Raw genomic sequence first — 23416 nt, forward strand, 5'->3', positions numbered from 1 at the left:
CACAATAGATCTATAAGATCGCGGTGACTAACTCCCCTCCTAAACATTATATATTCTACATTTTTCTTCCTAGGTCCTAATTGCCAATAGTCCTGAAGAACTACAAACACAAATTAATGAACTATAAGTACAGCCAGCTATAAAGTAGGCATCAAAATGAATTTAGCAAAAATTAAAGTAATGTACAACGAACTAGTAGACAGAACAATATTTTTAATAAATATCACAAAACCGGAAATAGTAGAAGAGTACATATATTTGGGACAATTAATACACACCTCGATCTCTACTACCAGAAATCAACCGAAGAATTAAGTTACCATGGATTACTTATAGAAGAAACTCAATCATATTCAAATCTAGAATGACACAATATCTAAAGATGAAAACATTCGACCAATGTTGTAATAACAGTAATAAAGAAACATATTTTACACTTGATGTTCTATTAAATCTAAGGCACTGAGGTGTAAAGAAACTAGAAACTAGGAAATAAATGTCAATACTATCAATATTTGATTCAGAGTTGTCGTAAAAAACTTTTTACCATGTTAATGCTGTACTTAGTACTCTGTACTCTTTCTATTACTTTTAATGTCTGTGGTAGGTACTGGTAGGATAGAACTTTATCTGTTTCCGAGGAAGTATGTGTAAGGGAGGGAGGGGCTATTAAAGCCCCGCAGGTTATTAACATCGTCTTATTGAGGTTTTGTTTTATCTTTAATATTTTAATAACATTTTTATTTGTATTGAGCTATCGACGATGGATGCCATTTCCTTATGAATCATTATGAATAGTTATTTATAGGGAATTATTTAAAATTGATAGATACCTAACTTATTTATGCAGTTATATGAACGTTGGTACTAGTGTTTTTCTTAGTTTTTATTTAAGTTTGTTTTAGTAGATTCTACATATATTTATTACTTCTTTTATTACTAGCGACCTTCCTCTAGAAGATTCGAAACCTTGTCGAAGCTCGGGAAGCTCCTAGCCAGGTACTCGGGCACTATGCTTACTATGCTAAATATGAAAATTTTTAATAATAAACACTAAATCTTTGATATTTTGTCGCATATTTTGATTTTTTTCACTTTTCAAAGCTTTCAAATATACAAATTATTGAAGTGAAAAAAAATACTCTCGGATAGATTTTTTAGGTAATTTTATGCTCTACAAGAATCCGCTATATAATTTTTTTTATCGTAATTTTTTTTATCGTAATATTATGGTACTTTTAATGGAAAAAGATTTTTTTACGTGTTATTTAAATGGAAAACTTTGAATGTTCACCGACACCTTTTAAAATTGAGCTAAAAATCCTGCCTCCCTGGTATACTTTTTTCTCGGTTATTAGGTTCATTAAATAAATTCAATAGGTTAGTTTTTTTGGCTCACCCTAATGATGAGTTATAGCCTGTACGATGTGTTATAAATCATCATAAGGAAGGAGGAGGTTATAACTCATCATGAAGGTTGCGATGATTAACCCCCTTCCACACATTCTACATTCTATTACCAGCGATAATTATTGAAAAAATATTGTATTATATTATTATTCTTTCAGTACTTTCATTTTACCTTTTCTCTTACCTAAATCTATTGCCTTTTAACATATTACCTTTTATCTATTGCCCATAGACTTCCAAAGCCTTTCTGGTCAAGTACCTTCCTCATTCTTGATTAGTTTTGATCGGTGGTTTTTCGTTGTGAGAACTACTGCACCAGGCCAGATGTTATTCTGCAATCCATTAAGGTTGATTCTCACTATACTTTCCATATCAGCTCCCTTCCGTTTCCCTTTCGTTTACATAAAATATTATATCATGTAAATGAATAAGACAATGCACACTATCCGTTCCGTTTCCCTTCCGTTCCATATCCTTTCCTTCCATACATTTTTTTGGCGGACGGACTGAAGCGTATCGGAAACAGCGTTGTCAAGTTCATACATTTGTACCAGCTCTGTTAACATTTTGCTGATATTTATTTATTCTTTCACCTCTTAATTAAATCTATTACCTTTTTCGCAAGATACGAATTTTTAAAATATATATAATAAATAATACAATAATGATATAAATTGTACAATAAAAAGTGTGGAACTGATACGGAACGGAAGCTTACGTTTAGCGTCAATACCATAAAAAATACGGAACGGATATTGAATGGATATGGAATGGAAACGGAAGGTATAGTGAGAATCAACCTTTATGTTGATCTTGCTTGTACTAGTATTAGAGCCAATCTCTGGCATCAAAAAAAGAATCTAGACTCCCATCAAATTACCCCCGCTCTCATACTTTGCCAGTCGTAAGTGGTCCACTGGAAAAGCTTAAATTCAAAAATTCGTATCCCCCCACTACCCCCTGTTTTTAAGAAACTCAAAAAATTTTGGATTCAATTATCTAGCTGAACCGTAGGTTCCACAGAAAAATTTATGAAACAAAAAATGAAGAGAGTTAAATTCCCTACATTTTCATTTCTAAGTAACAAAGCTCTAAAACCTACGAGCACAGAATATCTAGCTACTTTTAGCTCTTGCGTAGCTAGATATTCTGTGCTACGAGGATAAAGTTAGAGGAAGCCAATGTCAGTCAAACGCAGTTTTTTGTATTTTTTTTCCGGGTAAAACCATTGTTTTTACCACTGTCGCAAAGTTTTAAAAGTAAAGTGCATAAAAAAACCTACCAAACTGATGTGTAACTTTAAGATTGTTATAGCATTCTCTGATCGTTTTGAGATTTTTTTAGGTGTGCTGAAAGTAGCGTTTTTAGACCCAAAAAAAATTTGGATTCTATTTTCTGGCCAAACAGAAAATTTTATAGAACAAAAAATGAAGAGAATTCAATTCTCTATAATTTAACTTTTCAGTAGCAAAGCTGTAAAATCTACCGGGACAAAGTTTTTACTCCGCACGCGAAAAATTGCTTACTACGTCAAAACTAAAACTTGCCTCTAAAACTTTGATGTTAACTAAAGATGACAATAATTAACTTTCACATTTGGCACCTACCATGTGTATGCAAAATATAAAAGTAATCCCTCGTAATTTTGAACTTGCAATGAATGAGTTTTTGGAGAAGCGCTTTATGAAAGAGATAGATATCTATGGAAAATATTGAAAAAAGTTATTTATATTTATATTGATGCAGCAACGTTGCCAAGTTCCCTCTCCGAAATCTAGAACTCGATTTTTCCGGCGTGCACAAGTACCGCGCGGCCCTTAATTGACGGTTAGGCCGCGGTCCGGCCATCGCGACCAGGAACTAATTACAACCGGGAAAATTGGTTATTAAAACGTCCCGAGGCGATACCGCTGGCTGAGAGGACTCGGCAGCGCCGATCGTGCACCGACATTTTTCATCGGCGAAACAGGTACCGTTCAGCCGGCAGCGGGACGACGGACGCGGACGCTACAATCCGCGTGTCCGAGATTCTCGCGATTTATCTCGCCAACAAGAGAGAAAACCCAGAAAACGACAACACAGAATCTAGAATCGACTCTAATATTCGTTATTTTCCCGTATCACTCAACTAGGTTGAAACAATTTGATAAGATTTTATGTTGGCGATAGTAGAAGCGAGCAAAGATTGAACGAGTATTAAAAATGAATCGTGTGATTCGATTCACTGCTTAGAATACGATTCGTTCAATTGAATCGTAGCCAGCACGGATCCATAAGAGTCGTGAAAACTAATTCATTGCTTGCAATACGGTTCGCTCAATTGAATCGTGGCTAGCACGGATCTATAAAATTTGAACGATGTGCCGTAAAAAAGAGTCGTAAGAATTGAATCGGATCACAATGCGATCGTTCGTTCAAAGAGTAGTGAGAATTGATTCATTGCTTACAGTACGGTTCGTTCAATTAAATCGTGGCCAGCACGGATCCATAAGATTTAAACGATGAGCTGTAAAAAAGAATCGGGAGAATTGAATCGGATCACAATGTGATCGTTCGTTTCTACGGCGCGGCGGTGATATAGTCATAGAGTCAGACACCAAACTTGAACAAAAGCCCTAAACAAACATCATGGGCATAAAATGCAAACGATAAGAATGTTATCTACAAGAAAAAAACTTATTTATACTGTGCTTAGTACGGGAGTATCTGTAAGGTATTTAATTTTTACGTTAATATTTTTGTTAAAATAATATTACCGACTATAAACCATTAAATGTCGGACTAAAAGACGAAATCGTGTTTTCATGCAACTCCAAATAAATATTGTTGGCCTCTGCTCAATATAATAAAAAAAAACGGCGTCAGCGATGGTTATAAAATGAAAATCGCTGTCATTTTATATGTAAAATTATATGGGCAATGTCATCGATGTTCATTGTCAAGCCAAATGGATGCCATTTTTTTTCGATCATGCGGTATTATATACTAGAAAAAAAGACCAAACCAAAAACTGAAGAATTCGGGAAAATATTTTAACCTCTACAGGGTGGCTCAAAAAAGTGTGAGTGGATCGGCATGATTTTTTTAAATGAAACACCCTGTATATTATTGCAATTTTGGCTTCCTTTCTGATCACTTTACATAATTCTAAAATATCATTAAATTTTAATTTAAAAAAGTTTTAGAGGTAATAATTGACTAAATTAAAAAATACATTTTTTAGCCTTTTTTAAGGAAAATATTAAAAATACAAGAACTGTCCTGAAATCAAAACTATAGGCATTTATTTTAGTTGGTCTGTACCGGGTGTCCCACTAAGAATAGCTCTCGGCTGTATCTCGGAAAGTATTAGCCGTAGGGTTTACGGAAAAAAATATTTATAACTAAAGGGGCTATGAGAAATTGCTGGAAATTATTTTCAAGTTTGTAGAACGACCGCTAGGGGGCGCAACTGCAACAAAAAATATGAAAATGGAGTGTTTACACAATTTTGCCTAGATAAGGTGTACTATAAGTAATAGCTTCATAATCTTCAGTAAATTTTGAATATTTTTTGTTAGAGCCATTTTCCCCTATTTACCAAAATAATGTGGTGGGGGAAGGTTAGCACTGTTTTTATTTAAATATTAATAACTCTGTACTGGATGATCGGAATCCAACAAACGGGGGCTCGTTTAAAAGAGCGTTTTTACTCTATATTGTACCATATAAACAATAATAATAAGCTTTTGAACATAGACGCTAGAGGGCGTTGTCTTACAATTTAACAAACATTGCGCGTTTTTTCAAAAAAATTAAATGCAATAGTATATATAATTTTCGCTGGTAGTTAGAGTAGTAAAGAGTAGTAAAAGCTTAAAAAGTCAGCGAAAACCGCATCTTGATATCTCCTTTCAAACCGAAGATATTAGCAAAATTATAATAAATACCAAAAAATAAGCCCTTAATTACCTTATTTTTACAACACGGTATCAGTAGCCCTCTTTATTATGCCCATATCTAACAAATAAATAAAATAGAAACAGTTAGTTTATTTTAAAATCGACTAAATACCTGAATACCATAATACCAGAGGTATTAATATCTAATAATTAACATATTAATAACAGTGAACAAAAAACGATGATTAAGTCAAGTCATGGTAGGCTTTGGAAAAAAGTTGCTTTTGACGTAATAGTATAAACGTCAAATTGTTATTAGATCAACATTTTGATATAGACTTATCAGCGTTTTTTATTTTTTAATTGCTTTTTCAAAATGCCTTTATTATTTGAAATAGTTGAAGTTGTTGGCATTTTTCAAACATTCTACAAACTTGACAATAATTTCCAGCAATTTCCCATAGCCTCTTTAGTTATAAATATTTTTTTCCGCAGCCCCTACGGCTAATACTTTCCGAGATACAGCCGAGAGCTATTTTTAGTGTGACACCCTGTACTTACTTTGCGATAAATAACGTAATCTTAAATCACACATGATGTTCAAAATTCTACGCCTAACTTTGTAAAATATAAATATATTTTCTTTGTTGAACTCAAGCTCTTTGCTGAATTTTGAACACCTTGTATGATTTAAGAATACGATATTTATAGCAAAGCGAATAGAGACCATCTAAAGTGCCATATGTAATAGGTGCCTAAAAAATGCCTATTATAGTTTTCATTTCAAGACAGTTCTTGTATTTTTAATAATTTTTTTAAAAGACTCAAAAAAATATATTTTTTATTTATTTAGTATAATCTTTGAAACACATTTAAAAATATTTTAGGATTCTGCACAGTGATCAGAAAGGAAGCCAAAAATGCAATAATATACAAGATGTTCCATTTAAAAAAAATCATTCCGATCCGCTCACACTTTTTTGAACCACCCTATAATGATGTACGAATGAAGCTAAAAAAAACTTTGGTTGAAAAAAGCAATTTATATTTTAATAAGCCAATCACCGCCCTAATTTGTTCTCATTAATTATTCATTTACACCCTGTAAAATAAGTTTAAGCTAGGTATAAATTTGACGACGCGGCAACGCTTGGCTAATCAGGCAAAGAACGGTCATCGGCGATTTGATTTGCCTACTCCTACACCTCGAGCTAGTCTTCCCGTAACTTTTGTTTTGATCGGACTTTGTTTTTGTGACATTCGTAAATAAAGGCAGCTTCACAAGTACCGTCAATTTTTCCGTCAAACATCCGCCGTAATTTTTTGTATGACAGGTAAATAACTGAAAAACATAATTAAACGTATTCACATTTTAAAAATTCAGGTATAATTCGGTTCATATGTAAATTGTTATTATTGTCCTATTGTATTCGGCGAAAACTAGGAAAAATGTATCGAAATAATCGATTTAAAGGAAAAAACTGATTTGTATCGGAGTGAATACATGAATAATTTTGAATATTTTCTGGCGCGCGGTATTGTCGCGTCACAATACTGATTTTTTTCGAAAATTTCAAAAGAGAACTTTGATCGACAGTAGCCAACCGAGTCCCTTGAACAAATCAGTGTTCTTTATACACTTCGTATAGTTGCTAGTTAATCGCAATTCATATTTAGAAACATCAATACGTTATCTTAATTGTTGCGTAAAATTATAAACAACCAGTGTCTTTAGAAACATGATATGACCACAAGATCCAAAATAACATAATTTATATATTTTTGCTTGGTGTTTATAACGAGTTTTAAAAGTTGGTAAGTTTTAAATATGTTTTTAAATAAAATATAATATTATAAACCGGTACCTACCTATTTCTCGAAGTGGAGTTTCATGAGCCTCACTGTATATAGTAGTAACTAATAATTTGTAACATCATAATTTTAATTATTTTGTCAAAATTTGTGACGCAAAGCGATGAATTTCTGTTTGTCTCTTCTGATACATTATTTGGGAGAGTGCATGGATTCTTTTTATTCTTGTTGGATTATAATACAAACAATATACCTACAGATATTGACATCTTTCTAAATTATACAGGGTGGTCCGAACTGTATTCCGAAAACTTCGGCAGCATCTTCTGCAGATAAAAATAAGTAAAAAAGTTCGTATAAATGTATGTCCTAAATTGCATAGTTTCGGAGATACGGGGTGTAGAAAATTCATTTTTATTTTGATTTTTTCTCAATTATTTTTGAAGTAAGTAATGTCAATATTTTGATGAAAATTGGTGTCTGGGAGTTTTTTTGACATGAGATATTTGATTTTGATGTCAATATTACTCCAGTTTTGGAGAGTAATAACTTTTCGTCGGTACCTGTATAAAACTACTGAGTGAAAAAATACTCATTTACGTAATTTTTTAAATGTCTCTTGGTAAAAATCGCTACGAGAAACCGTTCTCAAGATATTTAGAATGGAAATAGTCAATACATCTCATTATTGACATAAAAAACAAATATGTTGAGTAGATAGTTATTATTTGACTGAAATGATAAATTTGGGAACTTTTTATTTTTTTTAAATTAATCATAATTTTTTCTTCGAAAAAATGATGATAAAACAGTTTCTGTTGAACTTTTAACACAGAATCATTTCAAATCTATGATTTCAGTCTAATAACTATTTAGTCAACATGTTTAATTTATGTCAATGATGACAGGTATTGATAATTTCGATTCCAAATATCTTGAAATAACCATTACTCGTGGCGATTTTTACCAAGAGACCTATTTTACGTAAAAAACGTCGTAAATGTATATTCTTTTACTCAGTAATTTTATACAGGTACGGCGGAAAAGTTATTACTCTTTCAACCAGTTAAAAATATTTATAGGTGGTGCCCTCTACAAGTAGGAGTCTTAGTGACATCAACATCATGCCAAAAAACTCCTAGACACAATTTTTCATCCAAATATTGACGTTACTTGTGAAATTATTCAGAAAAAATCGAAATAAAAATGAAACTTCTACACCCTGTATCTCCAAAACTAAGCCATTTTAGGATATTTATTTTTTATCTGCACTGCAGAATATCCTTCCGAAGTTTCCAGAATACAGTTCGGACCACCCTGTAGAGAGCTAAAATCGAAATTTTATTACAATTAAAATTGTTATTAAGGATTAAATTCTGGTTAAGAAGTAATTCAGCCCATTATACAGGGTGGCTCGAACTGTTCATTTTGTTAATTTAACAAAAATTAAAAGATGTAGAGTAAAATATTCAAAGGTAATAAAAAGATACACGTTTAAAACATATTTTAATCATTACAGAATTAAAATTTGATGTAAACGTACGTGACAAAAATTATCTAGATAAAATCAAATACTCAAAATGTTTCCTTTCCTGTTCACTGAATAAAATAATTAATTCTCTTTTCAAAAGATCTTTTTATGTTAAAAGGCATATATTTATGTCGGGTTTTACTACGAAAAGCAGCCACAATAATTTCTCTAATTTTGTCGACAATAGTTGGTCGAGTTTTGTAAATACAGTCTTCAACCTAACGCCATAAAAAGCTGCAGACTGCAGACTAGATAAATCAAGAGCATTTAAGTATTCTAATAATTGGTGAATTCACACTGCAGCCGCCAAATAATAGAATCATATCATTCCTGATTCCTGATGTAGGATACGTTTACATTTTCGACACATTTCTGAGATTTTTTTTAATATTAGCTGACACAAAATGATAACCTATGATGATAACTATTTTGAGTTGAACTAATTTGACAGCTATGTTGAAGTAACGTCAGACGTACCACATCCACCTAGATTTTATTAAGTAATAAAAATCTACTGACATTAAATCATAAAAATGATTATATCTAGGAAAATCTTTGTTTAAGGGGTATGCCTACCCCTTAAATAAAGATTTTCCTAATAAATAAAACCTTAATAGGTAGTATTTTGAAACGACATGAATTTTCCATTGAATTTCGAAATAATATACCGGGTAATCCATTTAAAATAAAAGAGTTACTAGCTTTTAAAGGTGACCAATGTTTAAAATTAATTTTGTCTCACCCTGTATAACTTTTTGGTCAAGTTTTAATTTGATTTAAAGTACGATAGTTATTTAAGCTACATATTAGGTTATGCCGGGTAAATTCAAATTTAGTTAGATTTTATTGAAATTTAAAAATGTTTTTCATTTTAAGAAAATGGTTAATATTCCAAAAACCTTACATTTTAGTCATATACTTCTAATGAAACTCACATTTATTTTTCTGCTAGAATCCGAAAATTAATTAATATATAGAGGGTTCCATTACAAAAAACACAACTTTGAATTGATGTGTTACTTTTTTTGGGGATTTTGTAGAACTTTGTAGAACTTTGTAGAACTCTGTATAGTTAAAAATGCTCTAAATTAACCTACATATGCTCAAAATATTTAATTTCATTACAAACCGTCGTTCTCAAGGAAACTCCGGGTCGTATAAGAGGTGCCACCCGTAGGGTATAATGTAGGGTAGACTATATTATGGACTATGGGTACTCAATAATATGTTGGTTTTGATTTACCTTGCCAATAAATCTTATTGAATTCTACGTTTTAATTAATCTTATGTCGGGCACGATGAATCGGGATTTCTTTACGGGAAATCCCATACATCGAAACACAAAATAAGATATTATTGGTAGACAAATACCATAATATAGAAAAACCTGTAAAAACAACTTGAAACCTAACGGAATCAAGTCTCTTGACAAAATACTGCACGTCTTATTATTTGAGCCAGTCGAATATCCTTATTCTATACAGGGTCTCGCAGAAATAAGTGCAAGTACTTTAACTGGTAGTATAGTTCAACCCCAGAAAGACGCATATGAGGTTTTTTCTCGAAAAAATTTTTGGATTTTTTTTAGATTTTACTTAATAATAGCTCCCGTTTATAGCGTTTAACGCCTTGGGAGTAGCAAGGTACAGCTTGGCCATGCTAGAGCCGTTCGGTATACAAGGAAGGTAATGTGGCTGGCACTACGCTAGTGCGCTTCAACCGCCTATTATTACCTCAGGATTGTGAATCCCAAGTACTCATTTAAGGCTGAGTCGACCTAGGTACCCAAACTATTTTTATTTTAATAAAAATAGTCGGCTGATGAAATGCCGGGTGTGGGATTCGAACCCACAACCTTTAGATTGGTAGACGAGAGCCTGTACCTCTACGCCACCACTAGTTTTTAGAAAAAAGAAGAAAGAAAATCCAGAAAAGATCCAGTGGTCCTCAAAATTTTCCAAAAAAAATCATTTTTTTGAAAATTTTTTGGTTTTGAACAGTTTTTGAAAGTAAAATAACTCTGTTATATTGGACTTATTTGACAAACGATAAAGAGAAAATATGTTTCTTTTATCGAGATCCCCCTTCAAAATACTTGCACTTATTTCTGGGACACCCTGTATATCCTCTGAGTTTTGTTTAGTTAAAACTTCGATTTTCATTGCAATAAAATGCAAAAGCTACAATAGCCGGAATCAGCAACTTACCACGTCTGTACTCAATTATTTTGAACAGGAAAGCTAGCATAGCGAACCCTTCTTTCCGTTAAACTACTTAGAGATGTAAAATTGATATTGTTGTATAAGTACTTTTTTTCGAGCCTGTTTCAGCTATCCTATTGAACAACTTAATCTGCATTTCTAGTGTTATCAGGAATCGAATCACAAATGCATTGAATAAAATTTACAAAAAATATTGACATATATAAGTAGATTTAAAATTTAGGAAGCACATTTTTTCCAATATGTCAATTATTTGTTGTTGCAAACCTGTCTATGTCATAATATAAAATGATAAATAAAAGTGAAGATTTCAAGTTAACGTCTCCTTTTTGCTGCCATTATAATCATTATGATATCTTACATCGCGTCGGTTATAATGACATGACGATGACATCACAACCGTCACAACCTACGTAACATTTTATTAGCTGTATGTGCATTATGTCTTAATATGCTATTTATGTCAGTCTTAGAATATGGTGTTGGTACTTAACGGGGTCCTACAAGAGGACTGTCCAATCGACAGCAGGACCCTCTACATGAATCATCCTGTATATAGAGAAACAGCGGCACAACTTCTGGCAGTACCAAATAAGGTCATAGGACCCGTAGGGTTACTTTATGTTTTACAAAGAGAATTGGCAGCCACTATACCACATGACAGTAAGGTTTTCATTAACAATATGTAATATTCCAGAAAACTTCATTGAAAAATAAATTGTTTTCAGAAAATGTGAGTATATTGGGTTCAGATGACGTCACGACTTGTCTAATAGTAGTTATAAGACATTCAGGTAAGCAGAATAAACAATATCTTGGAGTATTCCTAATTGTTTATATAGTTCACACTAAAAAAATACTGTTAAAGTAAATTTCCATCAAAATTTAGGAAAAAATATAAACGTTGACAATCTTGAACAAGAGATTTCAAAAAAGTGTAGATATAGAGGGTGAGTCTTAAATAAGATAGTCTAAGAGCTGGCTATATAAAAAACCTTATCATCGTTACATGGCTAATTTTTCTTGTGAAGTATCCTTTTGCATAGCCATTATGAAATAGTCATGTCTGCCAGCGCAATCCCGGGGCTTAAAGGCCAATCTTAAGGGTGAAATTTTGACACAAAAATATTATAAGGTACACGAGTTATAATTGCGAAAATAGTTTTTATTTAATATTAAGAAACGTGGAAAATTGTTAGCAGACATTTTTCTCATCGTTAAAATGCCAGCAGACAACGCGAAAGAGGCATACAATTTTGAAAAAAAAATTATGGCATGCGTGCATGCCGATTGGTGGAATGCCATTTATTTATTTTAAAAGCCGTATACAAAAGGGCAGACAAAAAGATCGTGGCTAAATCAGTATAGGTAAATCATGTATACGATTATATTATAAATATATTTTTTTATGTTTTCAAATCATACATGTTTCATATCAAACATTTACTATTCTGTCTCTCTATTTGTATCTGACTCGTCGTACTGCAGATCCTCGCTCTCGCAAACGAGTCTTCCTCTGAGTCCATTCTACACCGTAAAATTTTTGTAGACTTTATGTATTATGTTTCAATTGATAACGCGGCGAGCGTTTCAGGAAAGCGCTTATACAGGATGCGTCTTAAATAAGTGCAAATACTTTTAGGGGTGATAGATATATTTCGACCCCAGGAACACGTCTATGAGTTTTTTTCGCAAAAAAAGATTTGGAAATCGTGCATTTTTTAAAATTTTCCTGTATATTTTTGAAAACTTTTTAGAACTGCCTGTTCACCGCAAATTTACCCACGGTATAATTATTTCTTAACCTACCATGCTTACGGCTTTATATGTCTATGGTTACGAGTTACGACACTATGCATCCATGCTTTTATGCAAATACAGAAAAAAAAACAGGTGGCTCGCAAAATTATTTAAAAATAAATCAATTTATTTTTAAATTTTCAAACTTGAATAACTCGGTTATTTTGGACTTGTTTGGAAAATGGTAAACGGGAAATATGTTTCTTTTATCAAGATCTACCAGCTCTGAAAATATTTGCATTTCATTCAAGACTCACCTTGTAGAGTACTATCGGGCTTTTGATAACTCTCTACCACTGATTGAGCCACGATTTTTTGTCTGCCCTTTTACATACGGCTTTTTAAAAAAATAAACATGACATAAATAAACATCCACCACTCGGCACGCATGTATGTGATGATTTATTTTGTCAAAATTTTATGCCTTTTTCGCATTGTCTGTCGGTATTTTAGCCACGAGAAAAATGTCTCCCAACAATTTTCCACGTTTCTTAATAATAAATAAAAGCTATTTTCGCAATTAGATATAAGTCGTGTACCTTATAATATTTTTAGTGTCAAAATTTCACCCTTTCGATTGGCCGCCCCCGATTTAAGCCACGAGATTGCGCTGGCAGTCATGATTATTCCATAATGGCTACATAAAAGGATACTTCACAAGAAAAATTAGCCATGTAACGATGATAAGGTTTTTTATGTAGCCAGCTCTTCGTCTAAGAGCAAATATTTTAGAGTATGGAATGAAAAAAATTTGAAATAAAAAATGAGTGTTACATTTACACAGTCATACCTTTATAAAGCACCCTGTATACTCAAAAATAATTTTAAATTGTGTACCTTAACCTCATTGGGGACATCCCTAAGCAAAACAGTCAAAACTTAAAACTAAAAAATATCCAAACAATCCTTTTAGGTTCTGGAGCAGTTGCTCTAGCACATCTGGACGGATCTGGCACTGACGAAGCCGTATGTGCCATGATACACCGAGTACAAGAGCTGGCATTGGGATATCCCGAAGGACGTATAGAACTGCAATTGGTCGGGGGATTCACAGATCCCCATGGATATTCTGAAGATTTATTTTTCACAGTGATTAGTAAGTACAGTTTATGCCAATGACTAAAGAATTCAAGGGCAAATAACATCCGAGACCAAATTGTTACCATGGCACCAAACAGTGCCGTGGCCATATATTTTTCTTAACTTAGCTGCTTGAAGGGATATTTATATTTTTGATAAATGTTTTAACTACGCCTATGGTGTTAAGCGGTGGCATTATACTAATTAATTACGAAAAAATCGTATTAAAATGTTAACAAAAGATACAAAACTAGTTTCGACGTATAGCACAGTACATAATAATATCAGAAAAATAATTATTGAATTCAATAAGAAAGCTAAGAAAACGCTAAAAAGGTGGAGCGGACTGTTTATTTACCTATGAAACTAACTCCTGGCTCTTTCTTATCGCTGCGGCTTTTTTTCACTTGAAAGCTGAACAACTAATCGCCATTGTAATAAAGTTTATACAAAGTTTACTACACACAAACTATTAAAAATGGCTAAAATTGTCGCTGGTGACCTGCCGACATCAAAAAAATGGCGTCTAAGGTCACAAATTCTGCTGCAGCCCGTATATGGGTATTACATGTCCTTATAATCTTTAGCCATTGGTTTATACCAAATAAACTTTTAGTCACGTGATTAAACTTGACCAGCACAGCGTTGCCCACTTTTATATATTTTCTTTTAATCAAAATAGTTTTTAGAAAACAAAAATAAATTAATTATAAATATATTACCAGTTATTATTTACATCAACAAAACTCACCTTCTTAAGGAACTCAGCCCTTAAGGGACCTAAAGAGCCATTACTACCGCTTTCCCGTTCAAAATATTCTAATAACATTGCAATGAGTTTTTTACGGCTATCTTGTACCACCTCGCACTAAAAGATACAATGTTCGACAGTTTATACAGTTTGATCTAAAAAGACGGCGTCAGCGATGGCTATGAAATGAAGATCGTTGTTCGTTCTGTTATCAGTCTTTTTTTCAGATTCCTTCCACAAGCATCCAGTTGAAATTGACTTAACCCTAGCCTGTGTAGGAGAACTCAACACAACAATTAGAGGTGGTATTAACTGGCCCATAATTTACGGAATTGGAGTAAACGTAAAAACTGGAGAAATATTCCCTGGTACTTTTCCAGATAAGGGACCAGATCAGCCTTTGAGATGTGCCAGGTATCTCACTGGAATTTCACAAGTAAGTTTTAGTTTTCCAAAAAGGTTATCTTACATGGGTGTTTAATAAAAATACCAAGGTATACCGGGTGCGTCTCAAAAGTGGCTCACCTCTATAACTTTTTATTTTTTCAGTTAAAAACGAGATTTGGTATGTTAGTATATGACATAAATTTGGATTGATTGACGTATTCAATTCGTTTGATCAATTCCTGTTTCACCGGAAATTATTACAACTTTTGATTTTTAAATGGCCTCCTCGGTACATTTTTACTTTATTTGATAAAAAAAATGACACTCTGAATAGAATGGCATATCATATGTTAACTTTTGACATTTTCGCTTAAAAAATCGTATTTTAAATTTCAATCTAGACTGGCATTGCTGTGTTAAAAACACTAATTTTTAATCAAGGAGTTTTGGAAAATAGATTTGATCGTCTGTTTTTCATGTCTTGTCCTGGCCGGTTCAAAGATGCCCCAATCGTTTTTTTAATCATATCCATATCTCAATTTTTTTAAATGGAACAACGGTGGCTCATTAGCACATTTGTAAAAAGCATGTTTTTACCAATAATTTGGTACCACAAACTTTTAGTATTTCGAGTCAAATTGTCGTTATGAACCGCATGTTACAATTTCAACGAACCCATATTCGAAAATGGCAAAAGTTGACATATGATATGTCATTCTATTGAGAGTGCCATTTTCTATCGAATAAAGTAAAAAATACCGAGTTTTTTTACCGACAAAAGTTGTAGTCATTTCCTGTGAAACAGGAAGTGACCAAAAACAACTGAATGCGTCAATCAATCCTAATTTATGTTATATACTAACATACCAAATCTCGTTTCGAACCACTTTTGTGACGCACTCGGTATATTCGTATCTTAAAGATGGAAAGACGTCATGGAAATCATTTTGAAACTGTTTACATACAAAAAGTTTCCAGAAAAATTAAAAAAATATTGAATATGGTCAATTTTTCTTAATTTTCGGGACTAATTTTTACATCTTTAGGTCCTGGATATCTACGACTGCAATTTGGGGTTGCTTAGAATAGGCCCGTTCAATTATGAACCTTTACGAGGAGTCGACTTATGGCTAGAACAAAGCGATGAATTCATTTTGCAACAACTATCGACAACACCAGAAGTGCAACCTCCACATTTCGTTATGCAGGTAAAACTTCGTTTAAAAAAACAGTTACATAGTTTCAAAATTCACTTAGCTGTATTATATTTGCGAAAAATTACATTTACATATGATTAACTATGATATCTGTAAATTACCTATGTATTTACTATCTACAAGCTAGTATACAGGGTGTCATTGAAATGGTGTAAAAAAAATCAAGGGGTGATAGTACTCCTAAAAATAGTAAAAAAAGTTCCTATAAGTATAGGGCGGAAAATGCATATTAAGGGAGTTAGGGCCACTGAAAGGGTGAATTTAAAAAACGGTTGTTTTAAAATTGCAGGCTTAAAAAACGAGATAAAATTTCGAAAAAAAATCCTCTGCCATAAACTTTGACCCTAAATTAAATGGTGATACTGAAAAATTATTTGGAAAAGCGGAAAGGGTAGTTTTTGCAAGGGTAGGGGGTTGTTTCGTGAATAACTTTTTTGAGGTTATTTTTTTGCAACGTGGGTTCATTTTTTGAAAACTACATACTTTTTCCTACAAAAAAGGTACTCTTATTGCACATCGCCCAGAGCGATGGTTTTCGAGAAAATTGAAGGCAAAGAGTTTGCTCTGATGGGTTGCTAATCAACTAATGGATTGTTAATCAACATAAGCTAATGAAAGTTATGGCGGTTCAAAAGTAATCAAGTAGTTATCAAATAATTAATTGAAAAATCAAAATTTCATGATTTTTAAAACATCTGATTGTTTTAAAAAACGAAATAATCTACTAGATTTCTACTTCTGGGGCCACTTGAAAGCTTTGGTTTACTCAGTGCCGATTAATACTGAAGAGCAACTACGGCAACGTATTATTGACTGTTCCAATCAAATTTGGAAAACACCAAGGATATTCCACAAGGTACGCAGATCTTGGAGCAGATGTCTGCATTGAAATGAATGGTGGTCACTTTAAACATTTACTATGAATGAATTAAGGAATGCATTATTTTAATAAGGAATTTTGGTAATTGGTTTATTTCGTTTTTAAAGAAATAAGATGTTTTAAAAATCATGAAATTTTGATTTTCCAATTAATTATTTAATAACTACTTGGTTACTTTTGAACCGCCATAACTTATAAATAAACAAAAGTTTATGTTGATTAACCAGTCAACCCATCAGAGCAAACTCTTTGCCTTCAATTTTCTCGAAAACCATCGCTCTGGGCGATGTACAACAAGAGTACCTTTTTTGTAGGAAAAAGTATGTAGTTTTCAAAAAATGAACCCACGTTGCAAAAAAAATAACCTCAAAAAAGTTATTCACGAAATAATCCCTACCCTTGCAAAAACTACCCTTTTCGCTTTTCCAAATAATTTTTCAATATCACCATTTGATTAGGGTCAAAATTTTTGGCAGACGATTTTTTTTCGAAATTTTATCTCGTTTTTAAATCTACAAAATAAAATAGTTATTTTTTGTAAACACTTCTGCGTTAATCCCAAACGGAAACTACTTGTCAGAAGTTAGGTTTACAGATATACAAATTTGCGTAAGGAACAAAAAAATGCTTAACGTTTCGGAAAGTTTATCTCTTTCCGTCGTCGGAAGCAAAAAAAATACAAAGAATAAAGAAAAAAACTGTATTCTTGTATACAAAGAATAAAGAAAAAAATTCGACTATTCGAGAACACTTTGTTTTTTAAAATAGATACATCTACAAAAACCGTTGACGTTCTGTTAAAATGACATTATATCAAGTTAAACTTCAAAATTAACAATTACTACCAGATAACAATTACTTAATAAGGTAAAATAAAAAAGCTCCAAACTTTCTGTATAATTATTTTTAATTTTTACGTATGTTATGTTTATTTATGTTATGTTATTATTATTTTTTTTTGTTCACGATTAACTCGGTAGGTTTGGTTTCTTGACCAGAACTGCTCTAGTTCAGGGTCTTCTAAATATTAAGCACTTTTCAGAAAATTCTCACTGTTCCCAATATGGCTGCTTTTAAGCACTCGTTGGTAAGCTTTGGCTTTAATTTCAATAATTGTTATTATTATTATGTATTTTATCTGTATCATTTTCTCGACTTTGTCGGGGATCATCTTTCCAACGGGCTAAGCCAAGTTGGAAGATTCTTAATCTATAGTTGGCTATTGTCATATGTTAGGTGCATGGTTTCCACTGAGAAATCTCCTTACTATGGCACATGTATTAAGTATGACTGCTTTTTGTATTTCAGTGTGAGTGTATTCCGGTATATTGGGCGTTTTCAGTAGCGGTATAAATGTTTTTGGTGTTATTCCCGTTGCGGACATGATAAGTGGTATAACAACTTTTTCTTGTTTCCAGATTCTTTCAATCTCTTCAGCCAGTGGTGTTTACTTATCGATTTTTTCTCTATACTTTTGCTCTATGTTGTTATTATTGGGTATGGATCAAAGACATCTAAATATAGGTAGACAGAACACTCCATTCATAAAACTGAATTTTTTAGAATCATACATGGTTTGACGTGGTTTGACACTTTTATGAGAAAAGAGATGGGAAGGCATATTTGAAATTTCTGTCCCTACTTTAAAGCAAGTTTCTCGGTTTGACACCAGAGGCACTGTAAGCGGGTTAGATTTAGAGATGAGCGATATCGTGATTTTTTAATCACACTGATATTTGTTACTGTGATTTTTTAATATCAGTGATTTTTAAACGTGATGTGATCACAGTTTCAATAACAATAACAAGTCTTGTCGCTCCGTCCCCGTTGCCCCGTTCCCAGTTAAGGCGTAATACCAAAGAATATTATAGTTTTAAGAACTCTCGTGTGGAAGCTTTAGTGATTTGTCACACGGTGGCGCTTTTGAACATAATCGAAGACTGAAAATGCTAATATTTTAAATTTTGAGGACTACGCGCGGCGATATTTCGTACGGTGTTGCCAAACATATTTTATTTCTCGATATTTAAAGAAATATGTATTGATTATATATTTCGTGTATCTGTTAGTACATGAGGCATCCTAAGGCTATAAAAACGAAGCTACGAAAATAAAATTTTAGATTTTTAATTTTTTTGTACCTTCTAATAAAAAATTACTTCTATTCCAATAAAAATTAACTAGTATGATTATGCGTTATCTGTGCTAGTATTAGGAAACTGAGTAAATACAGAGAATTTTAAATCGTTCTCTAAGATGAGCACTACTAAGTAATTATTTAAAATTGGACCCATAGGGGGTGTAATTAGATAAAGGTGTAATTATACAAAAAAATATGTACCTACTAGGAGTATGAACTTTTGCACAGATGTGGCGCATTTGAACATTGATAAGCGATTTTTGGAAATGTATAGCCCAAGGGTAGTGAAACTGGGGGGTGAAATTTTGTACAAAAAATGTTAGTTCTAGGAGTATGAAATGTTGTACAGAGTTTCCTTAAGTGACGAAAGTGAGTACCCAGAAGCTAATTTTTGACATTCATCCCCTAGAAATAAGGGATGAAAATTTGTACAAAAGTTTGTTACAATCGGTTTTAGAAGTATGAAATTCTGCACAGACGTTCCTTATGTAACGTAATTTAGCACTAAGTAGCACTTTTTGGAAATTCGCCCTCTAAGGGTGCGAAATGAGGGGTGAACGTTCTGAAACAATTCTGTTGAAGGAATATGAAAATTTGCACATAGGTTCCATTTATAGCGTAATTGAATAATTAGAGTGATTTTTGGAATTCATTCCTTAAGGGGGTAAAACTAGGGGTGAAAATTTGTATAATGTTTTATGTAAAATCCGTTCTAGGACTAGGAGTATGAAATTCTGTTCAGAGGTCCCTTAAATGATGAAAGTGAGTACCTAGAAGCGAATTTTAGGCATGCATCCCCTAAAAAATAAGGGATGAAAATTTGTACAAAAGTTTGTTAAAATCGGTTTTAGAACTATGAATTTTGCAGACGTTCCTTATGTAACGTAATTTAGCACTAAGCAGCAATTTGGAAATCCGCCCTCTAAGGGTGTGAAATGAGGGGTGAACGTTCTGAAACAATTCTCTTGAAGGAATATGAAAATTTGCACAGAGGTTCCTTATGTAGCGTAATTGAATAATTAGAGTGATTTTTGGAATTCATTCCTTAAGGGGGTAAAAACTAGGGGTGAAAATTTTGTATAATTTTTATGTAAAATCCGTTCTAGGACTAGAGTATGAAATGCTGTTCAGAGGTCCCTGAAATGATGAAAGTGAGTACCTAGAAGCGAATTTTAGGCATGCATCCCCTAAAAAATAAGGGATGAAAAATTTGTACAAAAATTTGTTAAAATCGGTTTTAGAAGTATGAATTTTGCAGACGTTCCATGTAACGTAATTTAGCACTAAGAAGCTACTTTAGAAATCCGCCCTCTAAGGGTGTGAAATGAGGGGTTGAACGTTCTGGAACAATAAATTCTGTTCAAGGAATATGAAAATTTGCACAGAGGTTTATTATGTAGTGTAATTGAATAATTAGAGCGATTTTTTGGAATTCATTCCTTAAGGGATAAAACTAAGGGTAAAAATTTGTATAATTTTATGTAAAATCCGTTCTAGGACTAGGAGTATGCAATTTTGCACAGAGGTCCCATAAGGATGAAAGTGAGTACCCAGAAGAAAATTTTGGACATGCACCCCTAAAAATAGGCACTCCCTATAAAACAATTAAAATAAAAAAAAATTGTCTAAAAAATAAAAAAGTTGGGGTGGACCACTCTTATCACTTAGGAGTATAAAAAATAGATAACCTGGGAATAGGTTGTGACCAAACCAAACCAAACCAGACCTACTGAATATACATATAAAATTTTATCAAAATCGGTCTAGCCGTTTCAGGGATGGTAACAAAAAATTTAAAAAAACAACCCCTATTAAAAAATAGGGGATGATGGTAGAACGGTGAAAATTTTGGATTCTTTGTATTTTTTACTGCAAAATAAAAAAATATTTTTTTTCAAAATATAAAAAAATGGGAATGGGCTACCCTTATCACTTAAGGGTATAAAAAATAGATAACAAACTATTTTCAGACCTCAATATACATAATAAAATTTCATCAAAATCGGCCAAGCCGTTTCGGAGATGGTAACAAAAAACAACCCCTATTAGAAAATAGGGGATGATGGTAGAACGGTGAAAATTTAAAGTTGTTTGTATTTTTTAAGGCCAAATAAAAAAAATATTTTTTTTTCAAAAATAAAAAAATGAGGGTGGGCTACCCTCTCGGCTACCCTTATCACTTAAGGGTATAAGAATAGGTAACAACCTATTCTTAGACGTACTGAATATACATATAAAATTTTATCAAAATCGGTTAAGCCGTTTTGGAGATGGTAACAAAAAACTTAAAAAAACAACCCCTATTAAAAAATAGGGGATGATGGTAGAAAGGTGAAAATTTAGGGTTGTTTGTATTTTTTAAGGCCAAATAAAAAAATATTTTTTTTTCCAAAAATAAAAAAATGAGGGTGGGCTACCCTCTCGGCTACCCTTATCACTTAAGGGTATAAGAATAGATAACAACGTATTCTCAGACCTACTGAATATACATATAAAATTTCATCAAAATCGATGAAGCCGTTTCGGAGATGATAACAAAAAATTTAAAAAAAACATCCCCTATTAAAAAATAGGGGATGATGGTAGAACGGTGAAAATTTAGGTTGCTTGTATTTTTTAATGCCAAATAAAAAAATTAAAATATTTGTTTTTCAAAAATAAAAAAATGGGGTGGGTTACCTTATCACTTAAGGGTATAAAAATATATAACAACCTATTTTCAGACCTACTCAATATACATATAAAATTTCATCAAAATCGGCCAAGCCGTTTCTGGAGATGGCAAAAACAAAAAACAACCCCTATTAAAAATAGGGATGATAGCAGAACGGTGAAAATTTAGGGTTGTTTGTATTTCTTAATGCCAAATAAAAAATAAAAAACATTTTTTTCTTTTTAAAACTAAAAAAATGAGGGTGGGCTACCCTCTCGGCTACCCTTATCAGTTAAGGATATAAAAATAGATAACAACCTATTCTTAGACGTACTGAATATACATATAAAATTTTATCAAAATCGGTTAAGCCGTTTCGGAGATGGTAACAAAAAATTTAAAAAAACAACCCCTATTAAAAAATAGGGGATGAAGGTAGAACGGTGAAAATTTGGGGTTGTTTGTATTTTTTAAGGCCAAATAAAAAAAATTTAAATATTTTTTTTTCAAAAAATAAAAGAATGGGGGTGGGCTACCCTTATCACTTAAGGGTATAAAAATAGATAAAAACGTATTCTCAGACCTACTGAATATACATATAAAATTTCATCAAAATCGATGAAGCCGTTTCGGAGATGATAACAAAAAATTAAAAAAAACATCCCCTATTAAAAAATAGGGGATGATAGTAGAACGGTGAAAATTTAGGTTGCTTTGTATTTTTAAGGCCAAATAAAAAAATATTTTTTTTCCAAAATAAAAAATGAGGGTGGGCTACCCTCTCGGCTACCTTCTCTTATCACTTAAGGGTATAAGAATAGATAACAACGTATTCTCAGACCTACTGAATATACATATAAAATTTCATCAAAATCGATGAAGCCGTTTCGAGATGATAACAAAAATTTAAAAAAACATCCCTATTAAAAATAGGGATGAAGGTAGAACGGTGAAAATTTGGGGTTGTTTGTATTTTTAAGGCCAAATAAAAATTTAAATATTTTTTTTTCAAAAAATAAAAAAATGGGGGTGGGCTACCCTTATCACTTAAGGGTATAAAAATAGATAAAAACGTATTCTCAGACCTACTGAATATACATATAAAATTTCATCAAAATCGATGAAGCCGTTTCGGAGATGATAACAAAATATTAAAAAAAACATCCCCTATTAAAAAATAGGGGATGATAGTAGAACGGTGAAAATTTAGGGTTGCTTGTATTTTTTAATGCCAAATAAAAAAATTAAAATATTTTTTTTTCCAAAAATAAAAAAATGGGGTGGGCTACCCTTATCACTTAAGGGTATAAAAATATATAACAACCTATTTTCAGACCTACTCAATATATATAAAATTTCATCAAAATCGGCCAAGCCGTTTCGGAGATGGCAAAAAACAAAAACAACCCCTATTAAAAATAGGGGATGATAGCAGAACCGTGAAAATTTAGGGTTGTTTGTATTTCTTAATGCCAAATAAAAAAATAAAAACATTTTTTTTTCAAAAACTAAAAAAAATGAGGGTGGGCTACCCTCTCGGCTACCCTTATCAGTTAAGGATATAAAAATAGATAACAACCTATTCTTAGACGTACTGAATATACATATAAAATTTTATCAAAATCGGTTAAGCCGTTTCGGAGATGGTAACA

The 23416-nt window shown here is 32.4% G+C and overlaps 1 protein-coding gene across 2 annotated transcripts in view; it reads left to right on the forward strand.

Moving 5' to 3' along the window:
* Positions 1 to 6484: 6484 nt before the first annotated feature.
* LOC115888366 (protein N-terminal asparagine amidohydrolase-like) overlaps positions 6485 to 23416 on the forward strand; it is a 32442-nt gene continuing 15510 nt past the window's right edge. Inside the window, exons 1-6 of one of the 2 annotated variants that reach the window (XM_030908073.1) lie at positions 6485 to 6625; positions 11324 to 11519; positions 11585 to 11650; positions 13570 to 13752; positions 14715 to 14923; positions 15921 to 16082. In XM_030908073.1, the coding sequence (XP_030763933.1) occupies positions 11333 to 11519; positions 11585 to 11650; positions 13570 to 13752; positions 14715 to 14923; positions 15921 to 16082 (807 nt within the window). In that variant the 5' untranslated portion in view covers positions 6485 to 6625; positions 11324 to 11332. Of the gene's footprint in view, positions 6626 to 6866; positions 7107 to 11323; positions 11520 to 11584; positions 11651 to 13569; positions 13753 to 14714; positions 14924 to 15920; positions 16083 to 23416 lie in introns of those variants that run through there. The other variant, XM_030908074.1, reaches the window with a different exon arrangement.

Source organism: Sitophilus oryzae, unplaced genomic scaffold (genome assembly GCF_002938485.1).
Source record: "Sitophilus oryzae breed Bouriz unplaced genomic scaffold, Soryzae_2.0 scaffold_734_pilon_pilon, whole genome shotgun sequence".
Classification (NCBI taxonomy): Eukaryota; Metazoa; Arthropoda; class Insecta; order Coleoptera; family Curculionidae; genus Sitophilus; species Sitophilus oryzae.